Source organism: Xenia sp. Carnegie-2017, unplaced genomic scaffold, assembly GCF_021976095.1.
Source record: "Xenia sp. Carnegie-2017 unplaced genomic scaffold, XeniaSp_v1 HiC_scaffold_22, whole genome shotgun sequence".
Classification (NCBI taxonomy): Eukaryota; Metazoa; Cnidaria; class Anthozoa; order Malacalcyonacea; family Xeniidae; genus Xenia; species Xenia sp. Carnegie-2017.
Window position 1 is genome coordinate 15,127,425 of NW_025813485.1, and position 24,582 is coordinate 15,152,006.

The window sequence follows — 24,582 nt, forward strand, 5'->3', positions numbered from 1 at the left end:
AAATTCCTTATGCAGGATCAACAATATCACTTTTTTTCTTCTGAAAACCGGACAATGTTTCTTATGTTCTTTTCAGTCTGTTTCTAAAAAACTATTTACAAGACAACTAAAAACTAGTATGCTTACTCAGACTTCGTATGCTCACTCAGACGTTTAAGTTCTATTGGTTTATTAAGTTTTTCATTTTTTGTCAAACAGGGTGATGTTTTGATTTCTGACTAGAGCACTGCATTTCTTAAACTTTATCCATCGATCAATCCAAATTTTATTTTCAGCAACTTTGCGAATCATCCATCAGCATAATGATTTAACCTTAAAGAAAACGGAGACATTAAATACATCATAAAAACTAGACGAAAAAAACCGTGGACAAATACCTAAAAAGCAATGCTCGCCCACAGTCATTTCCTACGACAAGATAACCACTTTTTGGAGAAAAGTCAAATGTTTCCACATATCGAAGTGGTGTTTTTGAATTAGGCCAGTTGGAAAATACGGTCAACGAAGGCACGTGCAACTAAAATGCAAAATCTAGCAATCAGAATTGATTAGAAAACAATAATAAACACAATTTAAGTACTTTTCTCTGCTCATGATATACAGAGAAACATACGTACAAGTCTGAATGCATTCTTTATTTCCTTCGATGACATTCCAAGAATTTCACTACAAAAATTAAGCATGGATAGTGTAGTTAATGAAATAAGGAAAATGATTGAGAACTATATGTAATATTTAAACAAATCCAATGTTACATCCTACCTAGTAGAATTAAATTTCAGCTGACAGATTTTCGTCGTCAAATTCATGACAGTCTTTATGGGTTTTGGAAATGCCTTCTCAAGACAACGTTGATCATAAATATTGACTACACCTGAATCAGATCTAAAAATAATGAGCATGCTCACAATATCACAAATTAAGAGCACAAACTTATTACTATTGAGAAGAATTACACTTTCAAAGAAAACAGAAAACCGTAAAATTTTATACCCGCAAGCAACATATTGTCCGCAGGGAGAAACGGCAAGAGACGTACACCTTATACACCCTTCATCTTTGAACTTGTGTAGACATTTTCTTGTTTTCAAGCACCACACATATATCTCACCATCACCTAGAGTTCAACATACAAGGAAAGAAAGATGAAATAGATAACAGAAAGTTTTCAATACTTTTATGGTAGTTCCAATGTAAACACTTACTTCCCGCTGACAACATACGTGTTCCATCGGCATAAAATGAAATGGTAGTGACCGAACCGTTCATTTTTAAGTCAGCTATCCATTGCTTTGTCTAAAAGTAAAATTTACACACCAGGTGGTAATTTAGCTATAATAGAAAACTATTTTCCCATGATTTTATTACGTATGACACAAATTTACTCTTATATACAATCTGACAGATTGCAGCAGTGGGCAGAATGTTGGGATTTCATGCAATTGGGGTGTTCATTTAGTAGACAGAACTGTACCACCATGGGAGGTAAAAGATGTATGTGTCGTAAATGACACGTGCAGTTACGTATCTTTACATTAAAGCATGGAATGATCTTACGTATCTTATAGATTTTCAGGGCTTACTCATGCTAAAAACGTTAAAGTACATGAACATCGTTATTTTTTGTAATAGGTTATATAAACACAGTACCTGACTGGATAGTAAATATATATATCCACTTTTTCCAGTAAATACCAAATATTTTCCGTCAGGTGATGTAAAACAATTAAAAAAATGTTTCTCATCTTTTCCTATAATAATTCATAGAATCATATTTTGCTTCTAGAATGGCAAAAGGCAAGAAAACGCATTATACAATAATATTTTTAAAGAATCTTATTAAGATGCTTTCTGGAACCAGGATTTTGCTTAAGTTTTTCTTTCATATCTTACTAAGATTTCTTAAGTATCTTACTTATGATTTCTACAAAGAAAATATAAGACTAACCCCGAATTTCTGGTATTCTAGTAACATAACCCTCATTCATATCGTAATAATAGAAAAATTTTCTTTGTGATGCCAGAATTATCTGCTCGCTATTTCCAATAAAATGAGCAGAATGAATGGGAAAACCTTTAACATGGATATTTTGAAGACATATATTTGTCTTTCCATCAACCTTTGTAAAAAAAGAAAAATTTGAATTATTTCTAGAGAAAAAAATTTAGCAAAAAATACAATAAGATGTGTAGAGGTGGGCTCAGGTAGCAATACCAGAATGATGGTATACAAAACCAGTTAATTTAACAACTTTTCATGGTAATCAAGATGTACGTAGACCAGAAAAGAAAAATTGAAAACAAAAAAAAAATGCATCGACTATCTGCAGTAGAAATTATGATTTAATAAAAACAAATCAAACTTTACAATGATGGCTTACTCATAAAGAAAGTTCCAATTCTGAGATTGTGAATTTTTCAAAGAAAAAATGAAAATGTGAAACAAATAATCCCAAATGCAATATCCTGTACCTGAAATAGACTTAGTTTGTTATTCAAACCAGCAACAAGGAGAATTTTAGAGCTGGGATGAAACTCCAAACACTTGACAACAGCCTACAGTAATAAGATTGAAACAGAATGCATGCAAAATAACACTTCTATGGCACAGCAAAATAACACTTCTATGGCACAGCAAAATAACACTTCTATGGCACAGCAAAATAACACTTCTATGGCACGGCAAATAACAATGACATGCACAAAAACACGAAAAATTAACTGATCACAAAGAATCCACTCACATCAAATTTGTTTGAACAATTTGCATCTTTAACTTTTCCAATATCAATTAAACCTCTTGGAAGGTATTCAGATTTCTTCGATAGGAAATTCCCTGCATGTTGCAATATTTCACTTCCTTCGTCGTCATCTGAAATTAGATTATACAAATTCAGTATCAGACTTGCATACACAAAATATAAGTCAAGAAAATTCATAATCACAATAATCAATGTATACCATTTTTGATATAATTTATAATAAAAACAGTTAATTTAAACTACCTTGATTAGGATTACATTTTGTTGTAGTTTTTGCCCACTCTGGAACTCCATAAATTTTCTGAAAACTAAAAATTTGTTGCACATACAATTAAACTTAATGTCCTTGGAAAATATCTTTTACTTTTTAAAAGGTTTAGAAGCAAAATTAAAATATTCATGCGCTGCACATACATAGATATTTTTGAACATATATTTAAGTTGGGAAAACAGGAAGGTGTGATTACTCAACAATTAGTGATGTAGATCAGCCATGTCCAGTATTACAAGATTGGCATGTAGTAAATACAATTTAATTGACTTGAGAATTAAATGATTAATGCTTTCATTACATACTGGGATTCAAGTTTTTTCTTCAAAACATCACCAGAAATAATTTCCTTTTCCCCTTCTTTAAACTTCTTTAAACGATTTTTAGATGAAACATCAACCCTACATTTGAAAAATAACATATCAAAATTTAAGAAAAGCAAATGATCAGTATACTACGTAGTTTCACCTGTCGAATGTCAAAGGTTACTGGGAAACTAAAGACCTAACTCAAGACAAAATGCCTGGGTAAAAATCTTATATAAGACCCAGCATACTCCTTAGGATCCTAATATGATCTTATCTAAGATCCTGTGATCTTATATCATCCTGATGGATCTTGTACTTGTGATCTTATATGATCCTACTCAAGAATTTCACAAGGGTACACACTCACAGAATCCAATGTCAAACAACTGAGCTATCTTTAGGATAAAACAATCATGAATCAAATATTTTACCAGACATTTGAATCATCTTCATCAACCCATGCAGGTAATTCAGTTTCTTCAATAAAATCATCTTCTTGCAAGTCATCCTTAAAAATCATAGTTTTGTTAAAATAAATGTGATCTCAATAATGCACAAGAACAAAAGAGTTAGAAACACAAAACATTTTCTTTCAATATTAGAATTGCACACCAGCGGCATTTATGCCAGGGGGCCCCAGACTGAAAAGTTTACTGTGAACTGGAAAGATCTTGCCAAGCAGTTAGAAACCTTAATGAGCTCATTACCCACACACAATTCCGTTGTAGAGTTTTTGATCAAATATAATATTTCCCTGTGCAAAGGAAACATGCAAAATTTAATTGCCCACACAATTTGCATACTTTCCAGCCTGGTCAGGGGCTAGCTGGGTAGGTAGCCTAAGTATGAGTAAGGAGGCATCCTATCCTATTCAACCTCTGTACAGTATTTAGTAACTTTTGTTTGATCTGTTTTTATTGAATATTATGAACAATAAACTTAGATGTTTACACCAGCACACCAATAATTTCAGTTAATTCACTGTTTACACCAAGAAACTCGTCAAAAAACGGACAACTGTCACTTCCCTGTTCTCAGTTTTAGTTGGTCTGTCGGTTAATGGTTTATATGTTCAACCATAATACATACCTCATCAAGAGATTCCAGATATTGCTTACCACCGAAAACTAGGTTTTCTAATTCCTCGTGAGTTACCTTCTGGTTTATCAATCGACTTTGCTTGTTACTTATGGAACACATGTTGACTGGATCTTCATCTGCACATTTATCAAATTGCCTTTTGGATTTTCGACGTAGCATGGTATAAAAGTTTATACAATCCTGAGAGAAATATAATATACAAGTTTCCGAAAAAGATAAAGTTAGGAAAGTTCACTAATAAAGTTCAGCAAAAACATTATGGAGATGAGCTGTCGTTTTTTCAATCCAGCAGTGTTGCGATCCAAGTTGACCTGTGGTTGAGTTGAACTAAAATAAACTGGAGCGAAAGCGCGTATGTCCGATGGTTTGAATTTCAATTTTATTTTCCTGTAATTGCAATTTTTAAGAAAGTTCTTTGACAATTTTGCTCAGTTCTATTTTTTGCGACACCAAATCTTATCACCCTCATAATTGGTTTTCTGTAATTTCTACATCAGAATTTTACTAATTCACTGGCAAATTCCTAATTATGTTGCACAATTGCAAACATGATTCAAGCGAGTTGAAGCAACTTCATAACGATATTAATATACGACTTTTTTGCACGTTGATGTAACCTTGGAACTCTAAGAAAAATGAACCAAAAAATGTAGAATCTTTTCCTCTGTTGGTTCCAATAATGGTTGAAAAATTTATGCCTTAATATGTCGAAAGAAATTAATAGATCTTTATATGCCTGTGTCAGCTCTGTCTCTTTCCATATTTTACAATATTACCATAATAGTCAACTATTGTCAAAGATTGATTCTTTTGAGCTATTTTTTTAATAATATTATCTTTAATGCAATTGCAGGTAGACAGGTCCAAGTACATAAGACGAGGCATCATCTCTGCTACAGCCCACAAAGGTTCACCAATCAAACCAGGAATTCCAATCAATTTGAGAATTTGAATATGATGACATTGCTTTACAATGCAATTTAGCCCTTTATCTGTAATGTTCCAACACCATGAGAGATCTAATGTCCTAAGAAATGGGCAGCTACACAAATAAAGTAATGATATTTAAAAAATTTCCATAAAGGATGGAGAAAATTGATCTCCATTCATTATGTTATGGCCATCATGCTTTATTTCAATCACTAAGCAAAGAATTTTTTAGCAACATTCCAAAGCCAGGAAATTTATATCAAGTTCAAAAAGTACATAAAATATTACTTTTCAAATTACTGTGACTTACACTTTTGTTAGGCAATCAACAACTTCATCATTAAATTCCACACATTCGCTGAGATCAGCATAAAAAATTTTGCCATCAAAGTTTTTAACATAAAGATCAACCCCTCTTTTGTAAACTTGCTGCCTTTTCTCAGTGATAATAAGTTAAGTCTTTGTAAGCCAGAAATTCTGCTCAAAGTGATATCAGTAAGTTCTTCACAAAATGAAATTTTCAATACCCTATAGAAATAATAATTAAAACCAGCTTAAATCCCATGAGATTGATGGCTTCACTATCACAAATAAATTACATGTATACCTCATATTATAGCAACACTCAATATACTGCAAGCCATCATCTGTTAAATTCTCGCCATCAATCCATAAATACTCCAAAGAATGTTGACATTCACATAACAAATGTTTCATAGCTTCATCTCCAATCCACTGAACACCATCAACATTTAAATGTTTTAAATTACAGTGGCTAATGTTATAAAGAAACTTGTCAGTCAAAGTGTTGCAAAACGCCACATCAAGTTTGGTCATGGCAGGGAATTTCATTTCAAAAACATTATCATAAACATTTGAACTGGTTAAAATTAATGACTTGAGTTTAGGACAATAATAAGCTATAGCTGTAACTAAGATTCCAGTTAAATGATGGTCTAGGGCAAAATGACAATGATAGTTCGCGAAGATTTTCTAAATGCATTATCCATGGAAATAATAGTGATACTTCATAATCAATTTGTTTAGCCAATTCTTCTGCTGCAAACTCTACACCATCAAGAGATAGATAGTTTAGCGTGTGCTCATCAAAATTATCACAATAAATTCTTTTTAAAATTACATCAATTGAATTACTGTTGACTTGAAGACTTTTAATATCGTCAGAAGTCAATCTTGTCCATAGATTTCGTTGACAAATAACGTAACACCATCTTTTACACACAAGCTTGACGTTAATTATCAAATGCTTCGCCGACAAATAAGAAAAAACTTTGCAAAGGATTTCGTTTGGTACAATGTCAATGCTTGTAATATTCATGCTATGAAAACTAAGCTTTATGCTACTGATTTAAATCATATCATAAGAAGCTTCAGTTTTCATCTCATTCATTCAACTATTGCTATAATGCTTTGGCCGATTAATTTGTTTTAGCCAATATTTTTCATCTGCCAAAATGCACTACGATGGAAATTGGAACTCAATGGTAGCATTGTGTAATTGCCATGGCTTATACCCAGAGACAGTTTAACACAAGTGACATTGCAATCAATTTTATTATTAAGTTTTTCCTTAGCCAATTCAAAAGCATTTTCTTGAAGCAATTCGCAAATATTAGAAAGCAGGATAAGAAGAGTTTGCCAAGAATTATAACGAGCTGCAAAACGAATTAATTTATATGCAAAAACAGCAAAAGGTGTGCGCAAAGCTTTCAACATAAGATTGTTGCTTGAACATTTCAGTCAATCGTCCATGTCATTTGCCGGCTTAGGTTCTTGCTTAGTTTCTTGCTCAGTTTCTTGCGCAGTTTCTTGCGTAGTTTCTTTGTTCTCTTTCATTTCTTCCTTAGCTGTATCAGTCTGTGTGTTTTCCATTTTATTTTCGTCGTCCTTCTTTTCATCTTTCGGTGGTTCTTCTTTAGGTTTTGGTTTTGGTTTATTAAAGATGGGTTTATAGATATCTTCTAATTTCTAAAAGATGAAGGAAAATTATCTTTAACGCGCTATAAATAACAAAAGAATAATTGGAAGAAGATTTTAGCAAGCTCAGTTAAATTTCTCGAAGGGCTCTTCACGAAATATACGTATGTACTATTGATTATACAATATAGAATCACAACGAATTATATCTAAATCAAATTTTCTGGGAAAAAAGATTTTTCATTGATCTAAACATAGGCTGTGCAAAAAATTAATTAAAGAGTTTAAACAAACGATAACAGACCGTGCGCCGCAAACTTTGAATTAATTGATGGTATCTATATCATATATTTACCTAACGAAGGCAACTATCATCGCAGTTGCGAACACATGCCTTTATATAAACATAGATACAATCAATTAATACAAAGTTTTGCGGCACAAGGTCTGTTACGATGGAATGGGGAGCGTTATCGCCTATGATCTAAGTTAGGGATTGGGAAAATGGATCATTTTAACATTTATGATACGCTACCTGTTTTTCCTTTTGGATAGATGTTGTCAAAACTACTGGGGGTTCATAAAGGGCTTGTCCATTTATTTTATTCCACATTCCTTCCAGCCATACACTTTTCTCCTTGACAGCATTGACAACTTTTTGAACCTCGGCTTCCTCTAAATGCTCATATTTCTCGTCCTACAAAGACATATAGGTTAAACATTGTACTAATGTACCTTTAAATATATCCATATTCTGATTACCTTTTGATTAAATAAATCCAATAATTTTTGACACAGTTGAATTTCTTGACCAAGAGATTCTAATGCTTGAGGTCTTGTTCTTGCTTCATCGTAACGGAGAGCAACAGGATCACCGATTTTCTTAAAATGAAACATAACATATCAAGCTCTACAGTCCATTATAACATTTATCTGTTTTACAATTGGTTGAATGTTTTCGCACGACAAGAATCAAGATCAACATACCAACGCTTTCAATATGGAAAAAAACTTTCCATTAAATTTTGGATCAATGAAAACAAGATGTGATACCTTCAATGACTCCAGCTTTTCCATAAAAACACTCTTAATTTGATCTTCTCCTTCATCATATAACCAATCTTCGGCGTCAGTTAACTTCTTCGTAAATGATTCTCTCTCCTAATAAAACCATTCAACCTTAATCACTTTAAGTAACAAAGTGCAATACGGCTCACGGCGTATGTATCGTTGAGCTATAACATATTTATGAGAATCGACATCACTGGAAATTTTAAATATTTGGCTATAAATATGTACGTAGGATTTGTTTTGATCATTTATACATGCTACAAAATATAGCCATCCTTAATTTTGCCCAACATAGCATATTATTTAAACGACAAATACCCGTAGTTTTTTCATTGATCTTTTGAAAACATCACAACTTCGATAAATTGAATCCCCCATTTACCTCATCCGTGATAAATTTCTCATACTCAGCGTATAATTTATTTCGAGTTTGCAACACATATTCTTCTAGTGAATTCATAGCTTGAACTCTGTCTTTCTCTTGTCGATCACGAGATATTAGTTCATTCTATATGAATACATAGAACATTAGTGATATCAATAACATGGTATCTAATCATCAAAAGCCCAAACTTTTATCATTCCCCACTATTAAGAAGCTAAAACACAGTTCAATCTTATTATGACATGTGGTCAACACCGAATTGGTCTATGAAAACGTATATGCGTTGAGAAAAGTTAAACGTTTAGTTAAACGCTGAGTTTAAATTATTGTATGTTTTTGCTGTCAGGATTTTCAAAAATTTATAATAAATGTTCTGTTAAAATGAAATCACGACCCTAATACCTCAAACAAACAAAATGCAAACCGTAGCACTGATCATAAAGTCAAAAATAATCATAGACATTGATATCAACATTATTTCTTCAAAGACAGTTTTAATAAGTCTTGTTTTGTACTTACGTGAGGTGAAGCTGATAATTCGTGTCACTTCGTGTACATTTCAAAATACTAACCTCACGTTCTATTACTTTATTTAGTTCAGCTTGCGACAAAGAAGACACAAAATGCTCAATTTTCAGATCAACGGTCTTTGTGTTTGGTTTTTTCTTCTTGGGTGTTTTTTTTTGTTCAGATTTCTTCTCTTGGTTTTCCTTTTCCGAACTTACTTCAGGCGTAGCTTCAGACATAGATTCCTCCTGATTAGTGGTTCCGTCTTGCTCAACATTTTTATTTGACCCCTATATGACGTCAAACGTCTTCTATGACAAAAATTCATCGCTCTTTTATGAAACAATGTGCAAAACAGTGATGGCCAATTACAATAAAGCACAAAATCCTACAAGTAACAAATGGCTGATTGCAGAGAACCGCGAAAACCTTTTTATATATTGTCGTAGTGCTACAGCATCCTTCGCATTTTTCAGATGATTACAGCACACTTTACCCTCTCTAACGTCGAATTTAATCAAAACTTTATAAACTTCCTATGATTGATGACAGTACAACGCATGGATTTGTAATTTGAACAAGAACATTTCAAGTTATGTATACGTACCTGATCAGTATCCATGGGTTGCTGAGTCTCATCCTCTTTCACAACAGGTCCATCTTCATTCTAAATACAAATTTCTTTTTATTTAATATGCCTTTCAAGCTATGACATGTTCATAATTCAAATATTATTGATCACAGCGTAGTATAAAGGTAGCTAACAAAACCAATGGCAAAGCTACGTAGCCCCAATATTTGGTCCTAGCGTACAAAAGCTAACAAAACCAATGGCAAAGCTACGTAGCCCCATTATTTGGTCCTAGCGTATAAAGGTAGCTAACAAAACCAATGGTAGCTACGTAGCCCCAATATTTGGTCCTAGCGTAGTATAAAGGTAGCTAACAAAACCAATGGCGCTACGTAGCCCCATTATTTGGTCCTAGCGTAGTATAAAGGTAGCTAACAAAACCAATGGCAAAGCTACGTAGCCCCATTATTTGGTCCTAGCGTAGTATAAAGGTAGCTAACAAAACCAATGGCAAGCTACGTAGCCCCATTATTTGGTCCTCCTATGTAATTTTTTATGTATTCACTCACAGTGAAGTAAAAACAATGAATGATAAAAATGAATGATAAAAATGATCTGAAATTTACATAGCAAGACCAAAACCAGTAAACTGGCTTTGCTACTCAACAATGGAACTGAGGAGAACGCCCCCTTGCAACAATGATGTAGAAAGACAAAAATCCTGTAAGACGTAAGTATCATATGAAATAACAACTATTTCATAAACGTCTGTACTATACACGTCGCAGCATGCGCTTTCGACCTTCTTACTTTTGTTCTGGAACGATGTTCTAGCCAATCTTGATATGGGGACGGGATTTCTAATATTTTGTAAAGTTTTCGCCATAGCTACTGAATAAAACCTACTGTGCAATTCAATATCAAAAAATCGAGATAACCTGGGCTACGTTTGTCTCGCCATTAGGAAGGGTCGTCTCTCCATTGCTTTCATTTTTATCTTGTTCTGACGGCGCAGTTTCCATTGGTTCATTGTCAGTTTCCTCGTTAGGCGGTAAATTTTCAATCATTTGCGCCTTCGATACGTAAAAGATGCCGTGAATATCCATACGAATTTTCACTTTGATCTTTGATGATTCTCCTTCTACGGTTGGAGCCACACCCTTTACGACAAACCGTCCTACACATTAAGAAGTCAGTGTAGGTCTTAGAGCAAAATATAAATAATCCAATTATAGACATGTAAAAAATAATTGAGATGTAAAACTTATCTTAAACATACAAACACCTATTTAAAATACGTATGCATCAAATCTCGCCAACATTACCTATCAACACATCTAAATTTTCCCCTTTTAAAAACGCTTTCACTTCAAATGCTTCTTTTCTGTAGAAAGTTAACTGTTTAATGAAAGGAAAGGTATGACCAAAATCGCACACGTCCATCGACCTACAACATTGAAATATAGAATCATTAATTTTTGTCCTCTTTCTCTTACAACAAGCCTTGGAGATTTAACATGACTACGTACCCAGAATCCTCTCCGCCAACAGAGTCCCAGGTAAGGTTCAAAGGATATGACGTCACATCTTGCACATTAAAGTCTCGAACACGAAAAGCTGGGGATAACATGGCACACTAATAAAACAAATTAAAATTTTCACACATTTTGCTGACAAAAAAGAAACTAATTTCTGGATAAAAACAGTTCAAACTGAACGTTCAGTATCAACAATAAATAATTTTAAGTGAACCATAAAATTGCAGTTGTGTGTATTTTTGTCACATCTGGTAACATACAAATATGAAATCATATGCACTGTCATGGATACAATTGGACAACAAAATATTAACTTAGCTTTATTAAAGAGTAAAAAACGCTTTTGGTTAAATGCTTTTTGGTAACCATGGGCATACTTCCGTAAGTATTGGTAACCATGGGCATACTTCCGTATGTACTGATAACCATGGGCACATGTAATGGTAACCATGGGCTGTACTGGATATCTTTCCAAAATAAAACTTTTGATTTAACAGAAAATTTGATCATTTAAACACTAGAAATTGACCTGTAAAGAGCATCCTCTGGCAACTGCTTCATCAGTGTTCAATGTTGTACTGATTTCTTTACAAAACACTTTGCGAATGATATTTTTTACAGCAGGAATGCGAGTTGATCCTCCAACAATTTCCACAGCATCAATATCTTCTTTCTTCAATCCTTCAACAAACACACATGCAAAGATATGATCACAAAATTTGGACAAAATAAGAAATAAAGTTCACAAGTAAATTTAGGTAAACCTGATCTTTCAAGGAGCTGCTTCAAACAATTCTCAACTCTAATCAGTAACTCTGAGCACATTTCTTCAAAATTTTCTCTATTATGAAACATAAAAAAACAATAGAAACGGATTTTGCAAATCCCATAACTTAAATCACAAACAAATTTATGATTACAGGCATGTGAAAGGCATTTGCAAGTACTTAAAGTGTGAGTAAAATACAACAATATGTCTCTCCCATGAAAATCAAAATTTATGAGTTTACTAAATCCACTTATGTAGGAGTATATGTGTAAATTCTGTCCTAGAGCATAAAGACATTACAAAAATATCATTGCATAATAGTCTTTTGATAAAAATGAAGAGCGTAGCTCTAATCCTAACCAGTCAACATTAAAACTTAACAAGCAAAAGTAATCACAACAAACCTCTTCATTCTACCAGTAACATCTTTGTCTTCAATGTAATTATCAATAGCCATAGGGATTTCAACTGCATTGGAACTCATAACCTTTTCAACTTCTCACATTCTGCTTCAAGTCGAAGATAAGCTTTTTTATTTTGCTTCACACTGATCTTATATCGACTCTGGAGAAACAAAGAAAGGGAAATAAACATTAAATGCAACAGTGAAAAACTAGAGTTAATTTTAAGTAGCTAGTATACAACAATAAGAAGTATATTTCATATTTGTTATCTTTAATTACAATGCATATGAAAATACCTGAAAATCATCACAGAAATATTCAACAAGTTTTGCATCAAAATCTCGACCACCAAGACTAGAATCTGAAGCTGTTGTCAAAATCTATAAAATTATTTATGAAACTACTGATGCCTTTCAACAAAAAGTATGTTGCTAAATAGAAATTTACACTTGCAATAATAACCTTCAGTTTTCCTTTATTGAAAGCTGCAATTGATGTTTGGAGTGAAGAATGACCAAAATCAATAAAGGCAACATTTCTTGATTTTGCACTTTCTTCAGGGAGATCTTGCTTATAAATTCCATAAGCTAATGCAACTGTACACAAGAAAGAAAGTATTAAACCTTTAAGGCAAAAGATGCATTCCAAGGTGCCATGCACTCGTTCAATAAGTTAACTTATTTGAAAATAATGCAACTATTCAATGTTGTGAAGGATACAGGGTGAATTCTAGCTTATACCTGCAGTTGTTTCGTTCATTAGCCTCAGACAATTCAAACTAGCAATAGATGCAGCATCTAACATTGCTCTTCTTTGTTGATCAGTATAAAAACATGGAACCTAGGACAGCAAATTTGAGATCATTCAATATGAAAAAAATATAAATGCAATGTAATAACAACTTTAATTTGCTGAATTTTTACAGCGATTGGCAATTTTCTAAAACTGCACACATTTTTCACATCAATAATTTAATTAATTGCACTATACAAATTTCACAATAAAAATATATATAAATTATTCCAACAATACTTGCCAGTAATATGACATGTTTCAAGAATAGAATTCATACTTATCAATTCTTACCGAGATCACACAGTCTGCCACTTTGGTTGATAGAGCTGACTCAGCAGTAGTTTTTAAATAAGTTAGCAGCATTGCCATAACTTGTTTTGGAGTAAAAACACCTTCTTGCTTAAGATATTGGACCTTAAAAAACAAAAATGATTACATACTGAATACTGTGGCTCAGGTACAGAAGATCTATAAGAAGAACTATTGAATAATGAAAGTGTGTAATGATGCTTGACATAAATTGAAAATAAAAGTTGGATATGTGTGCCATTCGTAGTAATTACTTATTAAATTATTATTACTTTCATTTTAACCACCCTCATTTAACCACTCTTGTTTTACATTTTTTACATGTATTACTTTTATTTATGAATTATTTTTATCTACCTTGACTCCAATTTTTCCATCTGGAAGTTCACACACTTCATGAGGAATCATGCGAGTGTGAAATTCATTTTGGACTTCAGGATCAGAAAACTGTTTTCCAATCAACCGCTTGAACTGACTGACAGTGTTCTTTACGTTAGTTCTCTCCTAGAAGAGGAAGAACGAACTTACATTTGACAATTCTTTGTTACTTAGTTTAACATTATTCATATACATATCTTACGTAGATTATACTTAAGCAATATTATAATATTCAATTAAACTAATCAAAAAATATACCTGATTCTTGGCCGAGACTCCTATATAGCGCTGTTTATCGCCAAATGAAACATATGAACTGAAATTAAGAAGGAAAATTACAGAATATTGAATGGGTTTCCATTGCCAACACATTATATGATTTCCATCCTTAAAATAATAGATTTATATCTATTATTTTAAAGTAGATTCTCTGTTTTTACCATTTACATTCGCACTATAAACTGTCCGGGTGAAATCAAGTACATTTAGATAAAAAAAAACACAATGAAATTGACAATTATCATACGGTGTACGTCTATCGCTGTATTCATTGGCTATTGTCTCGATTCCTCCTCCTTTCGCAACAGCAATAAAACAAGACTGATTACCAACATCAAATCCAACAACGGACATTTTTTTTAAAAGTTTTGTATATCAAGTAAAAGTTTGGATTTCCCTTGCCGGGCACGTGTGCTTGCTGAAGTTTGTAAAATTTTCAAAATGGCAGATGTTCGTGGAAGTGTTTCAAGGAAGTATGGGAAGTTTGTACATTTTTCTATTCACAATTATCCATTATTATCCCCTGTTATCACCTCTGACATAAACTTGTTCTCATCTACCGAACTACCAAAAGGCCATAATCTGGCATCTGAACGAGAAAATGGGTAAAGAAGGCAAAATTAAAACATTTTAAACATACCCTATAGTGATTAAGTGACTTCAGTTCTAAATGTAGACTTGAGTAATAGTAGAAGTAATGTTCAATAAAATGACTTGTAAATGAGCAGTAAAAGTACAATGAACTTAACTTACTAGAGTAAAAAATTGAAAGTATTTAGTTCTTCCAATAATCTTAATGTATTGTGAACCATCAAAAGATATAGCCACATACCTAAGGTCCTATTTCGATTAGAAAGCACAGCACATAGGCTGTCGTGCAGTGTATTAACTCTGAAGACAGGTGGAAACTAAGTTATACGTATTCCCTTTTACGAATAACAGCAAGAAGTGTTTTTTTTTGTTTTCAGAAATCAGTATTAGTGCAATATGTTGCTTTCTAGTAAAACAAACATAATCTGAGCATTTTTTACTACATTATGACCGTAATAACTATGAGACAGAGATCAGTATTTAAAAGCGTTTGCTAATTTGATATCGTATATCTTCATTATGACTTAGCTATTTAAATGGATGATTATCATGCTAGGTGAAGTTCACACGACAAATGAGCTCTTGTTCTGCGAGATGTTCTTTTCTCTACAAGGTTAGAGTGTGTAAACATCTGCATGATACATCACAATTCGACACAAAATGTAATCATTAGTTCTGGGATTTCAATGTCCCCACAATACACAGTAGTTATACGTAGCACACAAGTTTGAAAAAACACGTGTTTAAAATTTTTTATAAATACAATTTGTTTTCATAGCCCCTTGCGACACTATTGTTCGTCATGATAAACTGCACAAGTATTGGGAAAATTGCAATCAGAGCAGACATGTTATTGACTAACTCATCACAAATCATGTTTGCTTAGTTTGTCGGAATTTTTTCATTGAAACAATTTTCTTTACATATTCAAAAATACTTCATCCTATTTCTCATCAACAGTAACAGTGTACAGAAAGAGAACATAACAAAATGTTGCATTCAAAGAATTGGATTGATTGATACGGTAAGTGGACAAGTTTCATTGCTGTAAATAATAAAATGGTTTGTTTTTTCATTCGTTTTTGCTGTTTTGCTGGAATTTCAAATTATCACACCTTTTATAAAATATATTTTTCCGACGAATCAAATCAGGTCATTGTTCTTTTATTCAGGTTTGAATATAACCCATTTGAGAAATTATACAGTTATTTGAGACAAGACAATTAAGTCTCAAATCCCTGAATAACATCTATTTAAACTTTTTTATGTGATTACTCAAAGTGAAGATTAAAAGAAAATAATCATATGACATTTCATTTTCAAACAAGCAATTCAGAGCAGACATTTATTTAAACTTTGATGTTGCTGCAAGGGGAATCCTAGTCCATTCGGTCGTGAAAATAAACAGAAAGAAATCATGTTCATTTGAATTCGATGATAACATTTGCTAAAAATATACATAAATGTTTTTATCCTGTGTTTCATTTTTCAAACAATAGGCATACCTGCAAATTCCTGCTGAGGTAACTTGCCCAGTAAAACTACATGGTGTCTGGGTATCGAGTTCTATAATTCACGTGTCACGGTAAAGACGTCACGTGTCGCAGGTGCAAAAGCACAGCAGAATAAGAAAAAACACTAAAGGTGTTTTAGAACGCACTAAACACTCTATTGATTTTTTTCGTGTGGCGCATTTCTTATTACATGTGATTACCATAGTGGTGGCCAGTTAATTGCCTTTTTTAGACCACTAGGATTAGGAATGAGGAAAGGGCTAACGGCAGCCATTACTATAATAAATATACAGAAGCAAGTTTCAAAGAGAAGTGGTCCTAAAGTATATTACTTATTCTGTGGTAAAAGGTTGCAGATCATGAATTACATGACTTGTGAAAAATTAATTTAACGCGTTTTTGCTCGTTACCATGAATCATAATTTATTGACTTAAATGATTTCGTAAGTTATAATGATTTTAAAAAGTTGAAATACTGATGTTGAAAAACATTGAATTTTGCAACGTATTGTACTTCATTCCTCCTCGTCTTGTTTCCCTTCCTTTTCTTCGTGATCTTTTTTTCTTGAACGTTGATGAATGCTCAAAAGTACAAAATAAATTCCATCCATTGACGATTTCACCATCAGGCGTAAGACTCTAATATGTGTATCGTATTCTTAGGTATTCAAGTTAAGATGGGATCGAAAGTGTCTTTTTAACTGTTATTTGATTGTTCGATATTTGCCATCAATAGAAATTCTAAAATATACGTCATGATGCCACAACGAAGTATAGGAATATTTGCGTTATTTTGTAAAATTATTGAAACTGCAAAAATAACAATTTAACTAATTAAAACGATTTCAAATTCAAATTAGAATTTTATTCACCGAGTGCACATTTTACACAAGTTTGGCACGTGCAGAAACTTCATGGCATTTTGCATTTGAATTGCTCAATCATTTCAAGTGGATGGAGATGAATTAAATTGAGATTTTAAATAACTGTCAATCTATAGCATAATAATCTTAAAACTTTAAATAATCGACCACATTCGAATATTTGATAACATGCACTGAGTTGCTGCCTGACGATAGCAGATACAAAAAATATTTCAGTCATGCATATAGTTTAAATTATAATTTCCTCCCACGATTATAATTGTGTACAGTAGAATAATTTTTAAAACCGACATCACAATATTATGACGTTACGTTTATTTATGAAAGTTATTTCAATTGATATTTTTCCTGTGTATTGATCATCAATGACTTTACAACGACGAGCAATTAAATATCAATTGAAGAAATAGTGAGAGTCTCAAGGTGCATTTAAGTGAACGAAAACTGTCTATGTTGGTAAATATGTTAGCGTTGTGTTGTTTTCAATTTCAGTTTAAAACATACATGAAACTATGTGATAAAATATAGCAATAATGATTATTGCTATAATGATATTGCTTATTGTCAATATACTGCCTCGTTCACCCAATTTAACACTTGTAGATTTATTTATTAAATTATCTTGATAAATTATAACACTTGATTTTTAAAGCTTAGAATATGTTGAACTAAATTGTATTTTGCTGCTTTATCGATGGTATTTTAACTTCGATATTCAGTCATTAATCGCAGTACAAAGTTGGACAGGTGCTTGAATATTTTACAACATATACTGTACACATTTACTGCTATTCCACATCATAAATGAACTTCATAAGAATTATCGCTAAATTCATTTCTAAACAAAGATTTTGGTCAGTTCGTGACTTTCTATGTTTAACATAAAAGATATTTTAATATGTGTTTCATTCTAATGAATACAAAGAACAACATAATATACAAGTATTTCCTGTCTGTCAGTGCTCAACACAAATTGCCTTGGATAATCCATCTGCTTTGTAACATTTAATGTTGGCAAGATTGTTCCTATAGAAGTCTAATCAGAATGTTGTTACATTTCATCACCTGATTTAGCAAAGTGGATCTTGAAAAGGTTGTATTTACAGCTACACGTATTGATTTTTTAGGTTGGCTTACGAATAAAAAGTTCATTTCGTTTGGATCTAGTCGAATTGAAAAAATACATCAAGACTTTAAAGTTAAACAGATCTTGTTGACAAAAGGTTCTCTGCTATCGCCTTTAAAAGAGGAAGATCGAGCTTTTGTTGTTCCGCAAACTGAAGAAAACTCGATGATGTATGAAAGAAATCATCAATTCTTGAATGCAGTAAGTATATACGTAAGTTAAATCTTTACCTAAACGACCAGTAAAATGTAGTTAAAAATACATATTTTTCTTGCATAGGAAAATAGACTTCGTAAATCACGATCTAGCACGCTTTCTGGATCTGGATCAAGTTATTATTCAAACGAAAATACAATGACCCCAGCCACAAAAGCACGATATTTTGGGGGTTCAGACTCTAGGTTACATAATGCTGATTCTCAGCCTATCCATACTTCTAAACCTGAAACAAAGGTCCAATTTAACCATGGCTCGGTCACCAGACGGACTCCTGTCAAAGTGAGTGAGATAAAGAAAACAATTCCTACATCTGTTCACTCTAGCTCCAGATCATCCATGGACAAAGCACCACAACATCGAAGAAAAAATAAATTGAATAATAAGAATATATCGGTTAACTCTTTGGTGAAACAGCGGTCTGGACAAGACGATAAGAAAGCCTTTTCAAGTCCGAAAACAGCTTATGATGATAACACTAAAAATAAACATCAACTTTTGGCTGATCTGAACTCGAATGACATTTTATATCCAAAAAAATCGCAACCTCATAGGACTGGCAATATTTCTATTTTGCTGAAACAAAATGGACTCAATGTTTCAAGTACTCAAAATACTGAAGTTAAAACACATCATTCATTAAATAATAGCAAAAATAATCTTTGCGCGGATGAAATAAGAGACTTTTTGATTCCAGAAAACGAGAAACTCTCTAATGGTCTTATCCAAACTAGGTCCGAACATTTTGTTTACTCTCAAGGCGAACGTCAGCTTTCAAATTCTGAAAAGATTCAGTCATCTTTTATGACGAATAGAGAAAATCACATCCATCAGAAGAGCACGGAGGAAAAGACCAAAATTGCTCAAGTTTCTTTTGCTTTGAACGAAAGTCAGAGTACTCCAAAAGGCCAAACAGAACATGCAAATCTCCCTCAGTTAAAAAAAAATAAATTGGAACAAAACAATTTATCTTCTAATGAAATTATTAACAAACGTTTATTGGTAGAACAACATATGAAAAGAGAAAAAGAAGAAGAATGTGTAAACGAAAGCTTACTTGAGCCCCATCAAGTCCAACAGCTATCAAAATTGAATTCTTTAGAGAAAATATCTTCAAAATCCTCCTTTCAGAGGGAAAGCTCTTTTCCTTTGACTCAAAAAATAGAAAACCCCCTTGACAACACCTGGGATGAAAAAAATTGCTTTGATATCCATTCCCCTTATCAAAATAATCCAAACGTTGTTAGCAACACAACAAAGAGTGAAGGTGGAGTAAACAAAGCTAAATTGCCAATTGAAAATGATTATCAAAGTAAATCATCTTTGGAAAAAAAATTTAAACGGCGACTTCCGACATATGATGAAGCTGTTGTTTCTAAAATTGAAGCAGAAAACGTTTACTCTGTTAAACCAAAGCGTGAGCAGATCAAAGTGAATCAACCACGAGAACAACTACAGCTACACAAGCACAATGTGAATGACAAACTGTCTTCAACGACAAGCGAGCTAAATCACTCCTCAAAATCTGTATCCAAAACAAAATCTCGTTCGTTAAATAATCTTGTTCAATCAAAAAACACGGACCTACAACATGAAACAACGAAACGTCGTTTTTCGTTGGAGAAAAATAAAGAAAAATTATCACCGTCTCATTCGTCAAACCATACAAATAGCCATTTCACGGAAAATGAGCAGCCTATCTACGATGGAGAAACACTAAAATCATTGTTAAATACACAAGAACAGCTTGATAAGAAACCGGCTGATCTGTTGAATAGTAGGATTGAACATAGAAAATTAAGAAAAGATGCTAATGTGCTCAGAAATGGCGAATTGAAGACTAAGGATGATGAAACAGATTATGAGATTTTAAAATCTGAGCAAAAGGCAGTTCTTGATTTGGATTTCAAAGACCGTACCAAAATACACACGGATAAGAGTATGGCAAAACAATTTGCTGCTTCAAACGAAGTAAATTTTTCAGATGTTACTGAGGAAAGCAAAATTCTCCAATTGGTTGAAGCTGAAGAAAAATATTGGAAATCTAAAATCGAAAAGAAAGAGAAAAATGAAAAAAGGGATTCACAAGCTTTTGAAGAAATGAAAAAACGCAAAGAGCGACAAATGAAAATGCTTTTTCAGATAGAAAACGCTGATCAAAATAAAGAAATAGATTACTCGGAGATCACCGATACTTTACGAGCTGAAGAAGAGTTCTTTGCTCAAGAAGCAGAGAAATTGTTGAAACAAAGATCTAACAATAATTCGACAGTTAAGATCACAAAAAATATTCAGTCAAACAAAGAACGTAGCAGTAATAACAAAAAGGACAGTTTTCAACATCAACCATCGTCTCCTAAAATACAATCTATACTTAAAAGACCTCAGACCTCTTCAAGTAGTGTTTCCAGTCACGATGATGCAACTTCCAAGCTTGACATTGAGTATATGTCCCAATATAATCATCTTAAAAAGATTTCTTCCTATCGATCGTCATTGTACACATGCAGTGGTTGTCACTTGCCTATTGAGAAAGATATTTGTTACCATGTTCCTGAGCTAAACTCATATTGGCATCAAAAATGCTTTCGCTGTTCCGTATGCCACTCAAACTTAATTCAAACTGATAAAGAGACGCCTATGATCCGTGTGCTATTTTCCCAAATCCTTTGTCAAAACTGCTCGAGCAACAGTAAAACAGGTAAGTGTTGTATAACCAAATAAGCTGACAAAAATTAGGAGTTATCAGATATCTGTGATACAAAATGAAACTATAAAACAATGCAGTTAAGATCAGTAACAATTTTAAATTTATTTTCAACTTTTGTACTGTTTGTATGTATAGGCATGCGCAGAATGTCATCGATGGTGTGAAATTATCTTCCAACGTACTTCGTAATCACAGGCAACGAATTCAATCTACATTGTAAGGATATTCCCCTACATGGCCATGCACACATCTTGCATAGCAAAAATAAAGTTGTCGAGAATATTTTGCTGCATAAAACATTTAGATCAGGGACGAAACTAGAACGTTAATTAGGGGGTGAATATTCATATATTCAGCATTGCCCGACTGATTTTGTTTGTCAATGATTTTAATTTCAAAAGAAGTCAGTCGGGCAGAGCTGAATATATGAATATTCACACCACCCCCTCCCCATTAACGTTCTAGTTTCGGTCCTGACTAAGATATTAAACATTATATGTTTTTAGAATTAGCGTTCACAATCGTTGATAATTTAATTCAAAAATCTCAATGCTATAAATTCATTAGAATGAATATAAAATAAATTGTTTACAGTCATTTTTTAAATGGAATAAATATTTTTTAAAGTATTGCTTATGAAATGAAAAATATGTCTTTCTAGCTTTCTCTAAAAATGTAAAAAAGAAAGATTTTTTAATGTCGTTTAACAAATGGCTCCAAAGATTTACTGCAACAATTCTCGGGTTTGTTCACGATATAATTTGAAATTGGCACCCAAGAATGCATGACGATTTTCGATTAAACCAAATTTTGTTTTCCTGGATACAAGCTATAGCTTTGTCTGATGTGTAAATTATATGCGTAAATACGTGTGATTAGCCTAGCGGTAGTATTCAATGTCGAGATATCAATATGATTGATTTATGTATAGTCTATAAATAACAACTTTGTGTGTATCTAGTAAGATGAAGGCCAAGAAACGCGTGTATAAAGGGAGGAAGTTTTATTCAGAATATTTTGAACGTACACACACGAGTGCGATGCCAAATTCATCACTGAAGCAGTATATGACTATGAAGCAAAGTGAAATATTTCATCTTAAGTATAACTGCCAAGTGAAGAGGGCATAACGTAAAACATTTAAAAACAGTGTGTTTTAAAAAAAATATTTCAAACGTAAGAATAAAATTAAAGACATTTTCAATAAAAAAAACATTACTAATTAATACTAATTGCTCTTCCAAAGTCCAAACTTTGAAATTGTTTTTTTTAACCTAGTGCGAACTCGTTATGTCAGTGCACTGGTGGGATAAAGTTTTTCATAAGCTTTAAATCCAACTTCTCTGATTCTGCTGAATAGTTCAAATTGAAAGAAAACACTTGCAATAAAATCATTAAGTCATACATAAAATTCATTATACAACTGTAATTAATTAACAAGCAAAATTTCTTCAAAGAACAAAAGTCACAATAATTAAACATTTCATATGTGTGTCAACATTGTTTAAAACACAGTGAAGTTTCCAGAGCAACTTTGCTGTTTTTGAAAATATAAAATAAATCAACGAGACATTGATTGATTCATTTCCATCACGTCTTTTGTGGTCATTTCGCTCCAGAACAGTCTCGTCATGAACAAAAATCATAAGGTAAATCAGTATATTTGTTAATTTAAATTTCAACCCCCTTTCCCCAATCTCATCAGTTTTTACATTGGTAATAGATGTTCTTATTGAATGCTTTAAAAATGCCACAATTATCAAAATGTACATTGTCAAAAATTGAAAGAAGATAGAGTACTGTGCTCGTCAGAAAAGAAAATGTATGAAAAAATAAGCATTCCTATTTACAAATTAAATAGCTCGATTCAACAGGAAAATGTCTCAATGTAAAACAGATAATTTCGAATCAAAAAGCAAACCTTAACAAATGCGTTACCAACAAAACCCAATTTCTTTTGGATTATTTTTTCTCATTGAACTACATGACAGCTAATCCTGTTCATCTCTTCTTTGTATTTCTTATAAAATAAATAATTTTACTGTTTTTACAATTTTACATAATGCTAGATGAGGCCTAGGTAACTGCAGGTTGAGTAATCGACAAAATATTTCGTTGCTTTATCACTTCTTCCTTCATCAAAATATTAAACTTCTCACAGAAGAGACATTTTCCCTTTAATAATATAATCTCACAAAGCAAATTTTATTATATACTTTGGTAGGCGAATATGTTTTCAATGGTAATATTGTGGACGTGTCTGATTTTCGTCTGTCAATTTGGGGCTCTGAGTTCAAGTACCGTTCTGTATGACCAGTGCTTTGTAGGATGCAAACAGGGCTGTGAAAACCCCGTTGAACTCAGCGAAAAACAAGCAATTGTTTGTGGCAAAATTGATAATACCTGTATGGAGCGTTGTGAAAAATTTGCTAAATCTGCTGAAAAGCTCGAAGATCAATTGACGAGGAAAACATATCAAATGAACTTGAGAGAAGAGAATTACACTCTGAAGATTCAATTGAAAATCAATACGACGAGGAAAACGAGTCGAGTGAACCTCGCGTTCAGAGAGAATTGGATTTACTTAGTAAATTGCTTAAATTTTGAACAAAGAAAAATATATCTTTGATTCCAGATTGTTCTATTTAAATAAAAATATATTGCCATGAGAGTATAGACTAGACCACAGGAAATGGTAGATTAAAATGATTTTTTGATGAGAAGGTATTATATTGACTACGCAAATTGTAGCTAGTGAGCAATGAATTGTGAAATCATACTCTGCACCTACGACAAAAAGTGAAATAGCCACATGATCTCATTCTGACGCAAGCCTTACTGTGATATAAACATACAATGGCATTTTTATTAATTAAATTCTTCGTACTATCTCGAAAGAAATGATGTTATGTTATTGTGAGAAACCTACTCAAGAAAGGCCAAATACATGCGTCTATCCTATTTCCATAACATTATATACTTATTTTAAATTTTTTATTTTTTTTCATTCCGACCCATGCATACGTCACGTGCTCAACAATCGGAAAACACTTTCTTTAATTAATTCATTTTTTCCTCATATTTTTCCATGCCATTGTCTGACATAACTAATGTGCCAGCTTGGAAAAAGAAAGATCACTAAAGTCCACATACTATATTGTGTAATTTGAACGCGTTTGTTCCACAATAATCTAATAGTTTGCGCTCGATAATTACTAAAGTAAT

The 24,582-nt window shown here is 32.6% G+C and overlaps 4 protein-coding genes and 1 long non-coding RNA gene across 5 annotated transcripts; 2 read left to right on the forward strand and 3 right to left on the reverse strand.

Moving 5' to 3' along the window:
• Positions 1-58: 58 nt before the first annotated feature.
• On the reverse strand, positions 59-5,079 carry LOC124447488 (U3 small nucleolar RNA-associated protein 18 homolog). The gene is made up of 14 exons (XM_046998439.1): positions 4,431-5,079; positions 3,773-3,849; positions 3,339-3,434; positions 3,006-3,070; positions 2,745-2,872; positions 2,473-2,556; positions 1,949-2,120; positions 1,651-1,751; positions 1,206-1,296; positions 994-1,117; positions 763-885; positions 618-666; positions 378-517; positions 59-312 (listed from the first exon to the last, which is right to left on the reverse strand). The coding sequence occupies exons 1-14, from the start codon at positions 4,599-4,601 to the stop codon at positions 288-290; spliced, it is 1,446 nt and encodes a 481-aa protein (XP_046854395.1). The 5' UTR covers positions 4,602-5,079; the 3' UTR covers positions 59-287.
• A 96-nt stretch (positions 5,080-5,175) lies between these two features.
• On the reverse strand, positions 5,176-6,872 carry LOC124447491 (F-box protein At3g58530-like). The gene is made up of 2 exons (XM_046998441.1): positions 5,980-6,872; positions 5,176-5,484 (listed from the first exon to the last, which is right to left on the reverse strand). The coding sequence occupies exons 1-2, from the start codon at positions 6,222-6,224 to the stop codon at positions 5,184-5,186; spliced, it is 546 nt and encodes a 181-aa protein (XP_046854397.1). The 5' UTR covers positions 6,225-6,872; the 3' UTR covers positions 5,176-5,183.
• A 56-nt stretch (positions 6,873-6,928) lies between these two features.
• On the reverse strand, positions 6,929-14,777 carry LOC124447487 (97 kDa heat shock protein-like). Its single transcript, XM_046998438.1, is given in 21 exon segments — positions 6,929-7,361; positions 7,846-8,007; positions 8,073-8,192; positions 8,364-8,471; positions 8,764-8,889; positions 9,339-9,563; positions 9,881-9,940; positions 10,783-11,021; positions 11,170-11,291; positions 11,374-11,480; positions 11,912-12,063; positions 12,147-12,223; positions 12,556-12,646; positions 12,649-12,715; positions 12,852-12,935; positions 13,018-13,151; positions 13,296-13,395; positions 13,642-13,764; positions 14,017-14,163; positions 14,296-14,353; positions 14,564-14,777. Coding segments are annotated over 21 exon segments (2,637 nt in total). The 5' UTR covers positions 14,671-14,777; the 3' UTR covers positions 6,929-7,133.
• A 3,660-nt stretch (positions 14,778-18,437) lies between these two features.
• On the forward strand, positions 18,438-21,986 carry LOC124446497 (probable WRKY transcription factor protein 1). Its single transcript, XM_046997342.1, has 3 exons — positions 18,438-18,632; positions 18,711-21,348; positions 21,493-21,986. Exons 1-3 carry the CDS (start codon positions 18,597-18,599, stop codon positions 21,519-21,521), a joined length of 2,703 nt encoding a protein of 900 aa, XP_046853298.1. The 5' UTR covers positions 18,438-18,596; the 3' UTR covers positions 21,522-21,986.
• A 185-nt stretch (positions 21,987-22,171) lies between these two features.
• LOC124446498 lies at positions 22,172-24,254 on the forward strand. Its single transcript, XR_006948455.1, has 2 exons — positions 22,172-23,006; positions 23,582-24,254. It is a non-coding gene; the product is annotated as an uncharacterized LOC124446498 (long non-coding RNA).
• The last annotated feature ends 328 nt before the right edge of the window (positions 24,255-24,582 follow it).

Excerpts from the sequence above, each read along its gene's own strand:
- LOC124447491 (XM_046998441.1), bottom strand. The coding sequence starts at position 6,224 with ATGAAATTCCCTGCCATGACCAAACTTGATGTGGCGTTTTGCAACACT. Across the intron at positions 5,485-5,979 it reads GAGTGTTGCTATAATATGAG|CTGCCCATTTCTTAGGACAT; the intron begins GTATACATGTAA and ends TTATTTGTGTAG.
- LOC124447488 (XM_046998439.1), bottom strand. The coding sequence starts at position 4,601 with ATGCTACGTCGAAAATCCAAAAGGCAATTTGATAAATGTGCAGATGAA. Across the intron at positions 3,071-3,338 it reads AAGAAAAAACTTGAATCCCA|TTTTCAGAAAATTTATGGAG; the intron begins GTATGTAATGAA and ends ACAAATTTTTAG. Across the intron at positions 1,752-1,948 it reads TAGAATACCAGAAATTCGGG|GAAAAGATGAGAAACATTTT; the intron begins GTTAGTCTTATA and ends GAATTATTATAG.
- LOC124446497 (XM_046997342.1), top strand. The coding sequence starts at position 18,597 with ATGATGTATGAAAGAAATCATCAATTCTTGAATGCA. Across the intron at positions 18,633-18,710 it reads ATCATCAATTCTTGAATGCA|GAAAATAGACTTCGTAAATC; the intron begins GTAAGTATATAC and ends TTTCTTGCATAG. Across the intron at positions 21,349-21,492 it reads CTCGAGCAACAGTAAAACAG|GCATGCGCAGAATGTCATCG; the intron begins GTAAGTGTTGTA and ends TTGTATGTATAG.